This window comes from Chanos chanos, chromosome 7 (assembly GCF_902362185.1).
Source record: "Chanos chanos chromosome 7, fChaCha1.1, whole genome shotgun sequence".
NCBI classification, from domain to species: Eukaryota; Metazoa; Chordata; class Actinopteri; order Gonorynchiformes; family Chanidae; genus Chanos; species Chanos chanos.
Genome location: NC_044501.1, coordinates 37,511,441 through 37,529,054, shown reverse-complemented (window position 1 = coordinate 37,529,054; position 17,614 = coordinate 37,511,441). Strand labels below are relative to the sequence as shown.

The 17,614-nt window shown below is 38.0% G+C and overlaps 1 protein-coding gene across 1 annotated transcript; it reads left to right on the top strand.

Moving 5' to 3' along the window:
- Positions 1 to 12,055: 12,055 nt before the first annotated feature.
- Positions 12,056 to 17,519, top strand: LOC115816322 (butyrophilin subfamily 1 member A1-like). Its single transcript, XM_030779277.1, has 5 exons — positions 12,056 to 12,119; positions 13,346 to 13,696; positions 13,796 to 14,071; positions 14,212 to 14,319; positions 16,972 to 17,519. Exons 1-5 carry the CDS (start codon positions 12,056 to 12,058, stop codon positions 17,517 to 17,519), a joined length of 1,347 nt encoding a protein of 448 aa, XP_030635137.1.
- Positions 17,520 to 17,614: the final 95 nt, after the last annotated feature.

Sequence of the window (17,614 nt, the reverse complement as noted above, 5' to 3'; positions counted from 1 at the left end):
CATCAGCACTGTGGTTAACTTCATTAGTTTCCATTAAGGTGCATTTTTAACTGTGCATGCTGCACTGTGTCATTTTTAGTGCATGCATATATGCATACACATCAGATTAGGTTTATTTGGTTGTGTGACTGGTGTGATGTTAATGCTTCTGTCTGTCCAGTAAGAAGTCAAGGCTTATACTGCTTGAGGGAGAGCTATATTTGAGAGAACCTCGGCTCGACTGTAGGGTGACCTGTCTGCTACAGGCAGTGTTTGTCTGGCTGCTGGGCTAGTTTGCCAACCACATCGACTTCAACAAATGAAAATGTAATTTCTCCACCATTAGAATGTGTCTAATTTAAAATGCATCAGAAGATGGTGAGCATGATGCACATCTGTTATTATTGTTACAAATTGCTAGCAAATCTCAAGCTTCAGTGAGCCACGAAGTGAACCATACGCTGATAAATATATGGTTACATTCACTGCATATCAAGTCAGTATTAAAAAATAATTGATGAATTCAAAACAGTCTGTAATTTCTCAGCAGTGTCTCAGGTGTGGCATGGTTCAGGACCCAAGCACAAGAGACAATGAAGGTGGTGACAAAAAAGGAGAACTTTACTTACAAAATGCTGATAAATAAACAGGTGCAACCAGGGACAAAAACCAGTAACAAAAAAAGTGTGGCCAAACAGAATGTATACAAACACAAACAACGACAGACCAAGGACAAGTTGAACACAAGGGCTTAAATACAAGAGGAGAACTAAACAGGGCAAACATGATTGGAACAAATTAACAAGGGGAAAACGAGGTTAATAAATGGAACAAACAGGATCAGGTGAGGGGTGGAAACACACACGGAACAGGAGCACAAGACAATTCAAAATAAAAGTCCAAAATGAGGTGCAGGCTGTGACACCATCAAACCACATAGGTACTTTAAAGACCACAAATTGATGAGTAAATAATGCAAATCACAAAAATAATGCAAATAATAATACAAATAATGCAAATAAGTCTTTCCTCTCTTGGCTGGGTTGTTAAGGTTATTTAACATGGAAGAGCTAAAATTTTAATTTTACCATTGAGGGGTTTTTTGTTAGTTTATTTTTTTGTTGTTGTTTGTTTTTTTGTTTCATTTTGTTTTGTTTTTATTTGTATTTATTTATTTCTTTAACATCTCAACTCATTTTCGGTGTAAAGCCTTTTATGAACAGGAAGTTATACCCACAGGGACCTGCCTATTGCTTACGTTAGAGCTTAAGTTATAAGATGTTTTTGGTGTGAAAACTAAAGAAAGTGAACTCCTCAAAGGACAAACAATATTTGATTAAAAACCCTATTTGGACATGTATGACTAATTTGAGTGCCTTTAGCCTGAAATGCACAGTACAGGAGGTTCTGAGATGTGGGTCAATTGTTTGGCTTTTTTTTTCCACGACCAAGTCCCTTGATTGTAAATGGAAGTGGTTTTTAGACTAAATATTTTAACAGCTTTATTTTCACAATATGTTTGAAACTTCGGTCATCTTGGAACGGTTAAAAGTGATATTGATGTAAGTGTTATGGATAATCAATAAGTTCCATAGAGAAAAAAAAGGTATTATTTTCTGTGTATACATTTTATATCAAGATGTAATATACATGAAAGCCTCATTAAATCATCTTGTGCCACTTGCCTAATAATTAGTGCTATTAATTAGATAACACATTTAGCCTGGAGCCCTGTTATATGTAGCATAGACAGCACTACTGTAGAGCAGTTCTAGGTTTCATTTTAGAGGTAAACTCCTGCTTTCTCAGGACATCACCTTAGCCAAACCATCCACCAACCGTTCTGACTTGGACAACAATTCATGTTTTCCTCTGACATCTGTACACTGCATGGTGTTACTAGACTGTAATTATGTTCCCTCTGTGATGCATCCTTTTCCCATTTCAGTGCTGAATTCATTGCTCTGCTCTGGACATCTTCAAGGTGACTAAAACACAATTAATCTTTTGTCTTACATGGTACTGGTCTTGTAGATTTCTTTTTTTTTTACATATCTGATTGGTGAGTGGTACAGAGCATGTGCACTTGTCTATACACATTGCAATTTAAGTAGCAAGAGTTACAGCTGGTATCTGCTGATATCTTTATGCAAAGACACTTAATAACAGTAACTAGTTTGAACAGAATTCTACCTTTGCTTTTACACTTTGATGATCTTCTTGACAGTGAAGGTTCTGTCTTTGTGTTGAACAGGAAAACCCAAGGCTGTTATATTAAGTCCTAAAGACACTGAGATCTTCACTGGAGAGAATGTCACTCTCAGATGTAAGATAGATGGAAGAGTCGGTCAGTCGAATGTCAGCTGGTATAAGGATGATCATTTGTCTCAAACATTTCAGCAAGCTGATAAATACACTTTCACCGCTACTGAAGCCCACAGTGGTAAATACACTTGCAAACCATGTAAAATGCATGAATGTTCAGAGATGAGTGATGCCATGACACTGACCGTGATGGGTGAGTTATAGACCATGTTTGTATTATTCTTATTCTTATTCTTATTCTTATCACTGTAATTTTAATGGTAAGATTTTGGTTGCTACTATCTGAAGGAACTAATACTTTCTGTCAGATTAGGACTAGTGGATGTCCCTTTTTAGAGGACATTTTGTATACAACTAATTGATAGTTTAATGATATTTGCTATTATGCTGTGGATGTTATGACAGTTTTGGGACAGAGAATTAGTTGTTTTACTAGAGCTGAGAAGCATGAAATACTGTTATATTCATTTCGCAGTGGTTGTGTTCATTTATGCTCAAAATCCAAAATATTTAACTGCAATATTTTAGAGTCACATTGTATGTCTCAGTGGTAATGCAACAGTGAATGCATTACCTCTGAGAAATTCACTTCTAAATGTTCTACATAAAGTTTCTCTCTTTTCCTCACTGACTCAGCTTTACCCACACCATCTCTGACTGTAGAACGAGAAAGCCCTTTGTACCCTGGAGAGTCAGTCAGTCTAAAGTGTGTGATACAGTCTGGGAGGAACTGGAGATATAAGTGGTATAAAGGCAGCAATCAGACTGCAGTGTCTCAGTCTAATGGTTACACTATAACTGGAGACACATTCACCATCAGAGCAGCAGCTGTAACTGACCAGGGTCAGTACTGGTGTCAGGGAGAGAGAAAAGACAGATCCATACTCTCAAAAAAGAGTAATACAGTTCCTCTAGCTGTGACAGGTGAGTGATTAAAATGATACAGACTTAAAGGACAATATGATATTTCCAACAGTGTAGTCTAAACTATTCATTATTCTCCTACAGAATCAAAACCAAAACCTCAACTCACCTCCAGTCTTAAAGGAGCAGTACTGAGAGGAAGCACAGTTACTCTGAGCTGTAAACTGGACCAGTCCACAGGATGGGAGTTTTACTGGTACAGACACACACAGGACTCTTCAGCTCTGACACAAAATGACTCCTACACAATCAGTTCTTTTACAGACTCTGATGGAGGACAGCACTGGTGCAGAGCTGGAAGAGGAAACCCAGTCTACTACACACAATACAGTGATGCAGTCTGGGTGAATGTTACAGGTTAGTTTTTTCCACTCAGACATCAGTGAGGGGGTCAGGAAGAAAAAAAAACAGTCATGTTAATCTGTAGTGCCAGGGTAAAATCACTTGCCATGGAAAACCCAGAAGAGACTCAGAAATCAGATCTTAGAACTTTGTGAGCTTGGAGAGGTGACTGGTAAATGTGAATGAGTTTAAATAGAAATAGAAATTACTCAGTGAAGAACATTTAACATACAACACAAGATAATGTCAGTCAATTTTTTGTAACAAACTCTTTTCATTTGGACAGTCCAGTCAGCTCTGAGTGTGTCTCCAAAGATGTGGCTGACTGAAGGAGACTCAGTGACTCTGAGCTGTGAAGTTAATGACTCCTCTACAGGCTGGACATTCCTCTGGTACAGAGTTATTCCTTACAGAGATGGGTTACCCAGGGTTCATTCTAACTCTGTAGAACTCCTCTCAGACAGCAGCAGAGAAGCTGGAGGCTCCTACACTCTCAGCCCTGCTGCTCTTAAACACACAGGAGTTTATGTGTGCAGAGCACAGAGAGGAAACCCAGTCTATTATTCAGAGTACAGCACAACACAACCACTGTGGGTCACTGGTGAGTCAATCAACTATTGATTGGTTGGTTGGTTGGTTGATGTTGGGATTATATGTTGATATGCGTCTGTTTGCTGTTGATTCTTAGCTTTTCTATGCTAATTTTATTTGTTTTGTAATTGAAGGGCGGGATATCATAAATTGTTTTATTTCCATGTCTGCATTAGGTCTGTAAATATTAAATCTCTTAAATCTCCTGAGCCCATCTTGTAATATTGTCTGTGAATTTCTGTCTTGTGGCACCTGTAAATCCTCCTTTGTCAATTTGTAAATGTTGTTTGTGAATAATGTCGGTGAATTTTTGTCTTGTAGTAACTGTGAATGTTGTCTGCTGTGCTAGTCATTGTTTCTAATGTCTAATGTGATGCTGTATGTCTAATGTGATGTGATATTGACCTATGTTTGATGGTATGAACACTGTTGAATTGAGCTAGCCATCATGCTGTACCGAAAGCAAATTCCACCGACCTCGGTCGTGTGGTCATTAAAAGTGATTCTGATCTGATTCTGAAATATGACTGCTTGGTGAAACAGGAATATAGTTACCGTTCATGGCTTATTATCAGCAGTCTAATAAGATGCTTAATGAAAAGCCTGAGTAAATCGGGTTTTAACTTCATCTCTCTGTGTCTCAGGTCTCTCTCCTCCATCCTCACTGATCATGAGTTCCTACACAACTCAACACTTTACATCTGATTCTCTCTCACTGAGCTGTGAGGTACAGAGTGACTCTCCTGGATGGACAGTGAGACGATACACAGATAATGGAGAGGTGTCAGACTGTTCATCAGACTGGGGATCAGTAACAGGATCTACATGTAGCATCAGCTCCCTCCAGTCATCAGACAGTGGAGTGTATTGGTGTCAGTCTGACTCTGGAGGGAACAGTAATCCCGTCAACACTACAGTGATCAGTAAGCATCTGTAAACAGTTATCATTGAACGAAAAAACAAAACAAAACATGTAAGTTCAACATGTAAGCACCAGAACTTGGACCTCAAAAAAACAAGCCTTCCCTACTGAGTACCAACACATGAAGTGTCATTAATAAAAATTTCACGTTGTTATCATTGATGTATTCTCAACTGTTAAAATATCTTTATACCGCAGGTGGTGATGTGATCTTGGAGAGTCATGTCCATCCTCTTACTGAGGGAGATACTTTGACTCTGCGCTGTAGATATCGACATGACCCCTCAGACCTCAGAGCTGATTTCTATAAAGATGGATTAGTCCTCCAGAATCAGACTACAGGAGAGATGACCATCCCTACTGTCTCAAAGTCAGATGAGGGTCTCTACTGGTGTAAACTACCAGAGAGAGGAGAATCACCAAAGAGCTGGATCACTGTCAGTGGTGAAGAACTTATTCTCAGTGCCTTCAGATACAGCTAAAAATAGTTTCAAATAACACAAAATAGTTCTCTCTCTCTCTCTCTCTCTCTCTCTCTCTCTCTCATTCTTTCTTTCTTTCACACATTGATTTATAGATTTCAGTTTTTTTCCTTCATTAACAGGTCCAGAATCCTCCTTCTCTCTCGCCAGACTGCTCTGTTCTCTACTGGTAGTTGCTCCATATGTGCTGGTGACCATTGTCATTGGGTTCAAATTCTGGAGGGCTACAGGTGAGAACTCTCTACTTCTCACTACGGAGGTTCATCAGTCTAATCTCACACTCCCTAAACTGAATTATGAAAGTTGTATCAATTATTGTAAGTTTTAATAATGACACTGATTATACGACTGTACTGTGTAATTAGATTAGATTAGATTCGATTCAACTTTATTGTCACTGTGCAGAATACAGGTGCAAACCGAATGAAATGCAGTTAGCATGTAACCAGAAGTGCAAAAGAATAGTATTATTCACAGATAAGTGCAGGTATAAGTGAGTACTACAGCACAAGGGATGCTATATCTTACAGTATGTATAGAGTCACTGACAGTGAAGAGCAATATATATATACAGATTAATATATATGTATAGTATATTAAATATGTTATACATAGAGGTGTAGTAGACAGAGTAAGAAAAGGGAGTGTATATGTAAGGGTTGTATGTACAGTACAATATATATCTGAACAACATGAGAGGTTCAGCATGTGCAAGAGTGAGCAGTGCAAATATGAAAGTACTGGGACAATGCAGTAATGAGTGCAGTAAAGCTTAGCGCTGTGGCGTGAAGTTCAGCAGGGTCACAGCCTCAGCGAAGAAGCTCTCTCTGAGCCTGCTGGTGCAGGAGTGGAGGGTCATGTAACACCTGCTGGATGGGAGGAGAGTAAAAAAGAGAGTAAAAAGTAGTTAGGGTGGGATGCATCCTTGATAATGCTTTTTGCCCTGCCCAGGCAGCATTTATTGTAAATGTTCTCAATGGTGGGCAAATGGGTGCCAGAGATATGTTGGGCAGTTTTCATCACCCACTGGAGTGCTTTTCAGTCTAATACCACACTCAGAGATGGACAGTGAGAGAGGCAGTTCATCAGGTTGGGGATCCGCTTTGAGGGTGACCTCCTTGTTTCCATGGTTGAATCGAGCATCAAAGTATTTGAGCTCATCAGGGAGCGAGGCAGAACTGGATGGGGGCTCAGTGCTGGGTGGTTTGAAGTCTGTGATGGTCCGTATACCTTGTCACATGCGCCTGGGGTCCGAGGAGTTGAAGCACTCTTCGATCCTCTGTTTGTATATGTGTTTAACCTGGGAGATTCACCTACTCAGGTCAGCCCTGGCTGAGCTGTAAGCCTCTCGGTTTCCAGGCCTGAAGGCTGCATCTCTGGCTTTGAGCAGGAGGCAAGCCTCTCTGTTCATCCAAGGCTTCTGATTGGGGAAAGCTTTTATCTGTTTGTGCGTTGTCACTCTGTCCACACACCCATTGATGTGATCTAGGACAGAGTTGGTGTATGAATCGATGTTAATCTGAGAGTCTGTGGTGGCATGGGCAGCAAACACTCTCCAGTCTGTGTGCTGGGATTGCCGCTGAAGAAGAGTCAGCCCCCTCCAACCAGATCTTGACGATCCTCATTGTGGGTTTCACATGTTTAATGACCAGGCTGCATTTGGGAAGCAAGAACAAGGAAAGATGATCAGATTGTCCCAGGTAGGGGAGGGGAGTGGCTTTGTAGGCCTCACTCACATTTGTGTGGACATGATCCAAGGTGTTATGTCCTCCTGTGATGCCTGAGACATTTACATTATTTACAATTACATTATATATACTAATGATACACATTTCATGTATAAAGTTAATGATATGAGATGATTGAAATGGGAATAAAAAGATCAGACAACTTAACCTTCCTTCTATACTCATTTATCAGTAAATTAACGCAGAAAAATAAATACAGAATAAATGCAGTAAATAAATGCAGAGGGGAGAAACTGAAAAAAAACCCAAAAAAAACCAAAACGGTTTCACTGAATAATTGATCAATCAAATGAACTTTTTTTCTGTTTTACAGCTAAATCTGATGAACACAAGAGACAGCATGCAGTTACCGAGACATCGTAATCTGTCATTTTTCAATTTCTCTCTGTAGCTTCAGAGGCAGTGTTGAGTAATTTCTCACTGCACTGTGATGACTTTACAGTCACAGACTATGAGGAATAAAATGATTGTAAAATGATTCTAGATGATGATTAATAAAATGGTTTCCCATACTATGCATCTTTCATTATAAACGTGTGTAAACAGATATTTGACAAAGTTTATTTACTGTATTATTTTAATACGTTCCTTGTTATTCCACACATAGCATCTCTTATTTGTTACAGCAAAGTGGTGTAAAAATACAGTTTTCTCATTTTCTTTCCTTTATGGTCATTTATTTCGGTTTTTATCTGATTATACAGAAACATGTATAATGCCGTGTAAATGTTTGCATCAGTTGTTTTTAATGAATATACATAACATGATAACGTATGTTTTAATTCAACATTTTAAGAGCTTTTGGTATTACTGTATCTGGACTGTCACATTCTAGGCGTACTAAGTTAAATTAATGGACATATTTCGCAAAATACATTTCTAAAATAAAAAAAATAAAATTATTTTTCATTAGGTCAGCATGTGATTTAGCCAGATCTGGAATGATTGTCACTAAAAATATTTCTTTAATGACAGAGAAATTCTGAGTTATGATGGTATAATAACTGTATATACAGCAGGGCTGAATTCTATAATAACAACACTACCCAGAGATCTCTCTGTTTTGTTGACCAAATAACTCTGTTTAACCCTAATTAATATGAAATATCATATGGTTAATATGAGCCCATAATCGTCTGAGGATAAAGGAAATGTACCTATATGGAAGAATGCACAAGATGGAGACATGTACATTATGGTGGGATGCACATATATCGTGCATGTTATTTAGGATGTATGCGTAAGCATATCACTATGCAAGCAGTGTGTGAGTGTTTCACCTTAATGATCTTAATACCACAGAGCAATGTTGTAGTCAAGACCACCTAAACTGAGACTAGGTCGTGACCAAGACCAGAGTGTTCTGAGAGACTTTGAGGGGTCGAGACCAAGTCAAAACCAAGACCAAGGCAGGGTGAGACCAAGTCAAGACCAGGACCAGACCAGTGCGAGTCCCACGCTTCATTAGACACTTAAGATAAAATGTGGAACACGTAAACCATAGGCTCTTCTCAAACTGATCTGAAAGATCTACATTCCCATAAAAACACCCACATACAAACGTGCGCTAAGAGCTGAAATCAACTTAACCATCTTCATTCAGCACTCCTTTTCCACGTTTTACCATCCAGCTAATACAGTCCAATTTTCTGTGCAAGATGCTTCACGTTTTCTGATTTCACAAATTTCTAACAGCTTTCACAACCATATTTATGTGTTTATTTTATCACTGCTAGAGTGTTATTGACATATAAGATTAAATGAATGTTACATCCTTTGGTTGGTCACTAGGACTAGGGCTGACCTTTAAGATTGACCCCAAAAAGCGCTTTTTTATATATATAATCTGTTTTCACAAATTTCTGAGAAGTTTCACAACTTTATGTTTATTTCATCAATACCAGGGTGTTACTGACATATAAAATGAAATGATATGTCTACATCCTTTGGCTGGTCACTAGGACTTTTTTAAATTAAGTTTCAGTGATTACACACACACACTGTGAACAATGAGCAGTGAACTTGTCCTCTGCATTTAACCCATCCAACACACCAGTAGTGAACACACACCAGACACAGCTGGGGATGTTGGGCCTGGGAATCAAACCAGCAACCCTCCAGTCACAAGCCCGGTTCTCTACCCTTTAGACCACGGCTGCACCCTTTTTTCAGTGTTACGTGATTTCTCAAATTTCCGAGAAGTTTCAAAACTGTATTTATTTGTTTATTTCATCAGTACCAGGGTGCTAATGATATTTAAGATGAAATGACATGTCTACATCTGTTAGTCACTAGGACCAGGCCTGACCTTTGAAGTTGACCCAGATTCATTTTAGATATGTATTCCAATTTCACTTTTTTGAGAAATTTCACAATCATACGTTTATGGTAATTTCATTGACACTACTAAATTACTGAAATCTAAGTTAAAATAAAATGTCTAGATACCTGGTTGGTCACTAGAACCAGGTCGAACCTTTAAACAGAAAAGTCCCAAAATGTGTTTTCAAAAGGTATTGTTATTATTCAGAGGAGCAATCATGAGTAATCCTTTACTACTGTTTAAAGAGAAACGGAACACAAAATATAAATATTCAAAATTTGTTGACCATGCCTGGCCTTATACTTCACCGATATTCTACTTTCAATACACACGTTTACCCTTCAGTATGCATGAACTTTCGAGGGACTTTTATTTTGAAACGCCATCTCCGTGCAAGACGAACAGTGGAATAAACAGTAGGATGCAACAACGTGCCTTAAATTGTTATTCATCTGGATTTAGTGTAATGTTTCAGGCTAACTTCACTGCGGTCTTTTGGAGCCACAGAACGCCCTACCCTTTTGACACTACGTTTCAGACACTGCTCTACCGAGGCTTTACGACAAGGTTCACTTTGTTATTTTGTAAAATAAAAAGGTAGATAAAAAAAAAGCAATAGCTTCAATGCAGGCATTTTGGATGCTTGGATGCTTTTCATTTGCCAAGCATATACATTGAATCGATTTTAATACCTTTAATGTACATGAAATGAGCACTGTACAGCTGTATTATCTAGGAAAATAAACTTGGTATCGGCAGATACCATATATTAAAAGACTCAGATCGGAACTGGGGGCAAAAAAAACTTGATTGGCACATCCCTAATATATATATATATATATATATTTTTTTTTTTTTTTTTTTTGTGTCAAACTATATCACACAATATGCAACATTGCAATATATTGTGATAGTGTATTGCATTATAATCTATGTAACATATGGAAAGATACTGTATCACAAGGTCCTTGCCGATACAAAGCCCTAGTTGGGACATAGCCTGAGTACTCAGGAATGGTGTTCATGTTTCCATGGTCCATCTGGTCCATCTGGTAACAGCTATTACAGACACATGGAAAATGAATGATAAATAAATGAATAAAATCACATTGCAGCATGCTGAACCTTAAAGATTTGATCCATCACTTTAACAGGACACCTGACCACACTGTTTGCTAAAGTAAGGTACTGGGCCAGAAAAGTATTATTATTTTCATACTCATATTCAGCACTATAGATGCAAGGACATAGTTTTAAGCAGACGAGGTTTAAGAAAGTGATTTTCTTTGGCCACCAGATGTTGCTGTTTAGAAATACAAGAGGACAGGAGAGCAGGTAAGTAATCAATCTGATGTCTGTAAGGAGGAAGTAGATATTGTTATTTTCACTAGAAACACAAATACACATGAGCAAAAGTATATAGTCAGAGAGCAAGAGAGAGAGAGACTAATATTTTTATGATGTTATTTTTGTATTATTATTTTTAAAAGAATTTATTTTTATTTTAGGCTGTTAAAATGAACCCTACTAAATTTCTCTAAATTTGTCTGAAAAGAAATATTGCTCCATGAATGTTATTGACAGCAGACAAGTTTTGCAACTCTCTCTTTCTCTCTCTCGCTCTCTCACGCGCACACACACATGCACGTGCACGCACACACACTCACAGAGCGAGAGAGAGAGAGAGAGAGAGACCCCACTTTTCTTCCAGGGCCTGTAGTCTAACCACAGAACAGGTGCAAGTACCTTCAGACATCCACACTGAAGGAGCCCTGTTGCTGACATGTTACTGAACCTTTTAACTCAACCATAGAGACATCATTTAGTTTTTTTTTTTTCACATTACTGACATTGTAGCTGCTTCCTGTCTCAGAAATATTAGATATCCAGGATTTGAAGCACCTGTTCTCATAACTAAAAAAACACTGTGTCTAATCTACAGTTAAAAGTAATGGTGCTAAGGATAAAGTGTTATGGATAGGTATTATAAACTGGCTGACTCCAAAGACACCCATGAGAACATTAAAAATGTGTGTTTGGGTTTAATCAGAATTTAGATTGGATCCCAAACTGTGGCATTTGAGTTGAACATGTAATGTTGGGATCAGACTACACGATATTTTGGCCATGACGGCCAGTGTGTCAGACTAGGCAATCATAGTGCCATAAATTCTTGCTGTGTCTTGGCCAGGAGACTAGCCACGCTACAAGTATGACTCCAGCCAATCATCATATGTTGCCTTTCAAAGGAGGACTGTCATTCATCCTATTGGTCAATGTCAAGGTTCATGTCACAGGAGATGTCAGACTAGGCAGGAAAATACCAAAAAATTCTTGACATGCTAGACTTTTCATGTCGTGTGTCTTGTTTCGTCGTGAGGTACCTCATTCTCAGACGCAACATCACTGTTCTTAGATTATGTCAAGGGGTAAAGATGCCCGTTCATCGTTCCAGACATTCATATTCGGGCCCGAAGCTGGAAGTATGTCCGCGACGACAAAACCGTGTCAAAATCGAGCTGAAATCGTGTAGTCTGAACCCAGCATAACTTTTCCAAGATTCCAGTTTTCTCTAATCATTTCCTTGTTTCCTGAGAAATAACAGTTCCTCACTATTATGCCATGTTATCACTCCATTCAGTGCTGCAGCTCTTATCGTTAAAGACTCTCATCTATTCACATTTATAAGTGAACCATTTGATCCAACGGCTCTTCATCAGTTATAGTAAGGTTTACATATTACTTCATGTGATACCCTAGATATGGTTGTGTGTAGGAAGAAAAAAGCTAAGAGAGAAGAAGTCAAACAAACTTCTCCAGTACTGGAATGCTGGTGGTACTTGACGAAACTGCGGGAAAGTCAGATCTCCTGGACAGATTACATTTTTGGCCTGGTTACCTCTGATGGGTTACCATAAACACCTTGAGAGAACCAAAAAAAAATCTTTCCCATCATTATTGCCGTTGTTGTCAAAACAACAAAAATGTGTGACTCCGCAAAAACACCGGGTACTCACTCTACATGCATATTTAAATACGAATAAGGTGTTCTTAACGTGTCACAAGTGTACCGCAAAGACCTCTAGAGGAGCTTCAGGGGTTTATAAAGAAAGTACAGCACAGGACTTTTTTTGCTCTTGACAGTGGATATCTGGCAATTAGGGAATGACACCTGATTACTGTTTGATTTTTGCATTTTTTCATCAGCTCATACTGACCAGATCAGGTAAACCACCCATTTCTCTCACTAATGTCCTCTTACTAAATGTCCCCTTGCAAAGGCAATAATCTGTCATTTTGGTCATAGTATATAAGAAACATCTTTTTAAATCTGTTTTTTTTTTTTTTTATTCCAGAGCATTTCTAACACTAAAAAGTCATTTATCTTGGTAACCTCTGTACATTAAGTAGCTGTTTTATGTAAAATGTCTATCAGGAACAAACTCTGCTTTGCAGATTTTCCTGTTGATTAAGGGCACAACCTTGTCTAAAGCAAGAAAATCATTGTCACTGAACTTTTTCAGCCTTTTGGTGTTTGTCTGGGTCTGTTTGTGTAGGTCTGTGTGTGGGTGTATTGTGTTTCAGCGATAATGTATTTGTATCTACTCAACCAACCAGCAGTTAAGGGTGCTGATGACAGCTGTCTCATTGATTTATCATGTTGTTGTATGAAAGATGTATTTTTTAACACTCTTGTTTTCCATTACAGATCAGTTTCAGGTTGTTGGTCCAGATGGTCCTCTTGTTGTTGGAGCTGGTGAAGATGTGATTCTGCCCTGTTCTCTCAAACCCAACATCAGTGCTGTGGACATGAGAGTGGAGTGGTTTAGACTCCATACATCAGACTCACTGGTGCATTTATACAAAGATGGTGTTGACAATAACAAAAAGCAGATTCAGTCTTACAGAGGGAGAACATCACTGTTTAAAGAGGAACTGCAGAAGGGCAATACTTCATTAAAACTCTCCAGGGTGAAATTCTCTGATGAAGGAAAATACAAATGTTTAATCCAGTCAGAAAGCTGGCACGATGATATTACTGCTCAAGTCAGTATTGAAGGTGACACTTATTGTTCATTTAAAACATAATTACTGGTAAATATTTTAGACATTTTTCCCCAAAAATGGCTGGGTTTTTTTGTTTCGCTGCTCTTAACAGCTGTGGGAACCTATCCAGTGATCTCTATGGAGGGCTATAGTATTAATGGGGGACTCAGTCTAATGTGTGAATCAAATAACTGGAGGCCTGAACCTGAAGTTGTGTGGCTGGACAGTGATGGAAACGTTCTCCCTGCTGAAGATACAGAGACACTCAGAGACACAGAAAGATTCCATGTTAAAAAACGTGTCACTGTACAGGACAGTAACACCAACAGGTTCTACTGCAGAGTAATACTGAGAGACCATTTGATAGAGACAGAGATTGTTATATCAAGTAAGTAATTCAACACTAAATATAGCACATATCCAGCTTGTACAGCAAAATGTGCAACTATAAATTAGATCTCATTTATATTTTGTGTGTTAATTTGTTGCATTTTCATGAAGTAAATATCTATTTTAATTGTGTTTCAGGTGCAGTTTTTCATACTTGGAGGGCTCATGTTATCTGGATTTCGGTTTTATTTTCAGTCATTACCATGGGATTAGTTATAATGATCTGTTTTCTTCTCAGAATGAAAGGTAAAGTCATGGACTTTTATCTTTTAAAAAAGATATTGTGTGTAATTGGCTTATGCAGTCTTTACTAGTGTCATGTATTTATTTATTATGCTTTCTCCCAATATTATTTCTATATGTCTATATTATTATTGTATTTTAACTGTTAATCAGGTCAAATTGTTTCTTCTCTCAGTTTAGATTTGGGTGCGTTTTGACTTTTTTTTAATGCTTGCATCAGATCTGATGTTCTCTTCTTTTTTACAAGGATAAACCCTTTGACTAGATTGTAATTCAGAACACAGCAGTTTCACTTGACACTCGACACTATGAGTGTATATGTGAGCCTCCTTTGTCAATTCTACACTGTCAGTGTAAATGTAGCTCCAGTTCATTCACAGTATACCTCCTACTAAAATTTAGTCAATGATCAAACTGAAGCCTTCACTGACTAAATAGCATTTAAAAATATATTGTGGCACGGAAAGAGGATAAACGCTTATTTTAACATTTCGCGTCTTTCTTTATGAACTGAATGCCATGACACTATCACTCAGTAAGTTTAAGTCTTTTTTTTTTTTTTAACAATGAAACAGCCCAGATCTGTTAAACCATGGTAATGTTTATGACAGTGGACACTGTTTATCAAAAACATGCAATATAATCATAATACTGAAAACATGCATTATCTGTTTTCAGAGTTGAAAAGGACAGAAAGAAAACATGCAGGTCTGTCTCATTTTAACGTAACTGAGAACACGCTATATAAGTTTGTATCATTATTGCATGTATTTTTTAACTGATCTGGTCATGTGATCTTCTAAGTGTGAGATATGCACTTAATAACTTAATAATTGTTAAAAACTGTAACCAAAGCCTCTGTGTTGTTGTCAAAAACTAAATGATTCAAACATTTAACTCAATAATCTCACCATCTTGTTAATCATAGTAATAAGTTTAGAGTTCTCACTAATTTTTATCTATCACATACACGGATCAATGTAACGGACTTGCAGTTTCATAATATTAAGCTGTTTAACTGTGAGGAGTAAATTCAAAAATTAGGTTTTCAGTTTAATTTTGGTCTAAAAATAGTAGGTTCAGACATAATTACTGGATTACTCCAACCAGAGAGAGCAGACCGGTTTGTGTATTTAATGAAAAAATAGATTTACAAAGGGAAAGCCAACATGACATGCCACTCCGTGGTTGTTAATAACATGGCTACTGTTGTCAATGCATATTTACAGAATACGTCAAGGAAAAAGAGAAACAGATACGAGAGGGTGAGTCTGGTTCTTTTCTCAGCTATGATTATTTATTTATTTCTTGCATATTTTGCCTGTCCTAAATAATGTTTTGGCTTATTTTGATGTCTTTAACTCTTCACAATGCTAATCTGTATGGGTCGGTCGATCACTATAAAACTGTCTGGGCACTTCCTTTTAACATTTAAAAGTCAACAGGTGCCAATATGAAATAATTATCTCATGAAAGAGTGATAGTTTGCATATGACTGCTTTAGTTTCTTAGTGGATTCGTGAATATATGTGCAATAATATGAGCAGAAAGATGGTAAGAAAGAATTTGGTAGTTCATGGACCTGACATACAGAAAAATTACAGAGGAGTTATAGCACCTACTAGTGTCTGCAGTGATTCAGTCTACAGACCATTCGTGGCTGTTTTAGGTGCATGAGTGATGGTGACGGTTGATGACCTATTTGGACACATCAGAGAGACAGGCAAAGAAAGGGAAGGAAATAAACTGTTGACTGACTTCAAAAAGCACTGTGTGAGATTTCATGGCTCGGACTTTTTCTCCATTTTTAACTGTGATGATGCTACTCAGTTCATTTATATCTAAACTCTACCTTAAAAGAACCGTCTCACTCTTCCTGTCATTGAAATTTTACCAACCTTCTCAAGACTGCCCAACAAAAGTCACATTTATAACACTGGAGACTATGTAAAGTAATGTTATTACTGACATAAAATTCATGATATAACACTCAAAATGTTCATTGTCTGTTTTCAGAGTTTAACAGGACACGAAGAAAATATGCAGGTGAGCCTCATTTTATCAGTAATGAAAAAAAACTATGGCTTTAGACAATATCGCACAGTGATATTTTGAATGGTTTGGTCATGGGATCCTGTAAGCGTGAACGTGTCTATTAGTGAGATGTTAGATTAATATCTAAGCTGTACACCCATGTAATGAGGGAATTCGTAGTTTAGTAAAAACTGTTTGATTCAAACAGATATTAACCTCTTTAAACATTATCCACAGTGGATATAAAAGCTGATCATTTAAACATGTCGAATGGTCCAGTTCTAGTTTTGCAGCTGATAGACTTAACCAAAGAACCTTATGAATATGACTTTCCATGTCACACACACACACCTCTGGAGTAACCATGGGGTTCAGCGTCTAACTCACACACACATCAACAGTGAACCATTATGTTTGGGATTCAAATCTATAACCGTCAGTTTACCGGTCTGCCTCACTATGTCATTACCACCACACAGGGTTAACGATGCACACTGGGTTTGTGTTAAGAAAAACTTTGTGATTCAATCAGATATCATCTTAATCAAGATACAGTTGTAATCTGTAAAGGACTATCATTAACACACACAATTACATCAATGTTCTCTGTATTTTCCACAGTGGATGTAACCCTGGAAACTGATACGGCACATCCCAACCTCATTCTGTCTGATGATGAGAAACAAGTGAGACATGGAGACACACGACAGGATCTCCCTGACAACCCAGAGAGGTTTAATAACTGGTTCTGTGCCCTGGGAAAGGAGGGGTTCTCCTCAGGGAGATTTTACTATGAGGTGCAGGTCGGTGGGAAAACGGACTGGTATTTAGGAGTGGCTACAGAGTCTGTTAACAGGACGGAGTATGTTACACGGTGCCCTAAGAACGGAATCTGGACTGTGTGTTTGAGGAATGAAAATAAGTGTGAGGCTTGTGCTGATTCCCCAGTTCTCCTCTCTCTGAAACAGAAACCCCAGAAGGTGGGGGTGTTTGTGGATTATGAGGAGGGCGAGGTCTCCTTTTATGACGTGGAGGCCATCTCTCATCTCTACTCTTTCGCTGATCAGACTTTCACTGAGAGACTCTGTCCATACTTCTGTCCCTATTATAATTATGAAAGTAAAATCTCAGGGCCATTGATCATCACTCCTGTCTCTCGCACTGAATAAATGTTCACCTGTTCCTTTCATTCAGCCATTTAAATGATAAGCTGCGACATGTTAAGATGTAAATATCAAATTCGAATCGGACACAGCATTTTTTA

What these genes read in the sequence shown, in the direction of transcription:
- LOC115816322 (XM_030779277.1), top strand. Translation starts at nt 12,056, where the DNA reads ATGTCAAGGGGTAAAGATGCCCGTTCATCGTTCCAGACATTCATATTC. An exon ending in TGCTCAAGTCAGTATTGAAG is followed by an intron (nt 13,697 to 13,795) that starts GTGACACTTATT and finishes TGCTCTTAACAG; the next exon opens with CTGTGGGAACCTATCCAGTG. An exon ending in TTTTCTTCTCAGAATGAAAG is followed by an intron (nt 14,320 to 16,971) that starts GTAAAGTCATGG and finishes TATTTTCCACAG; the next exon opens with TGGATGTAACCCTGGAAACT.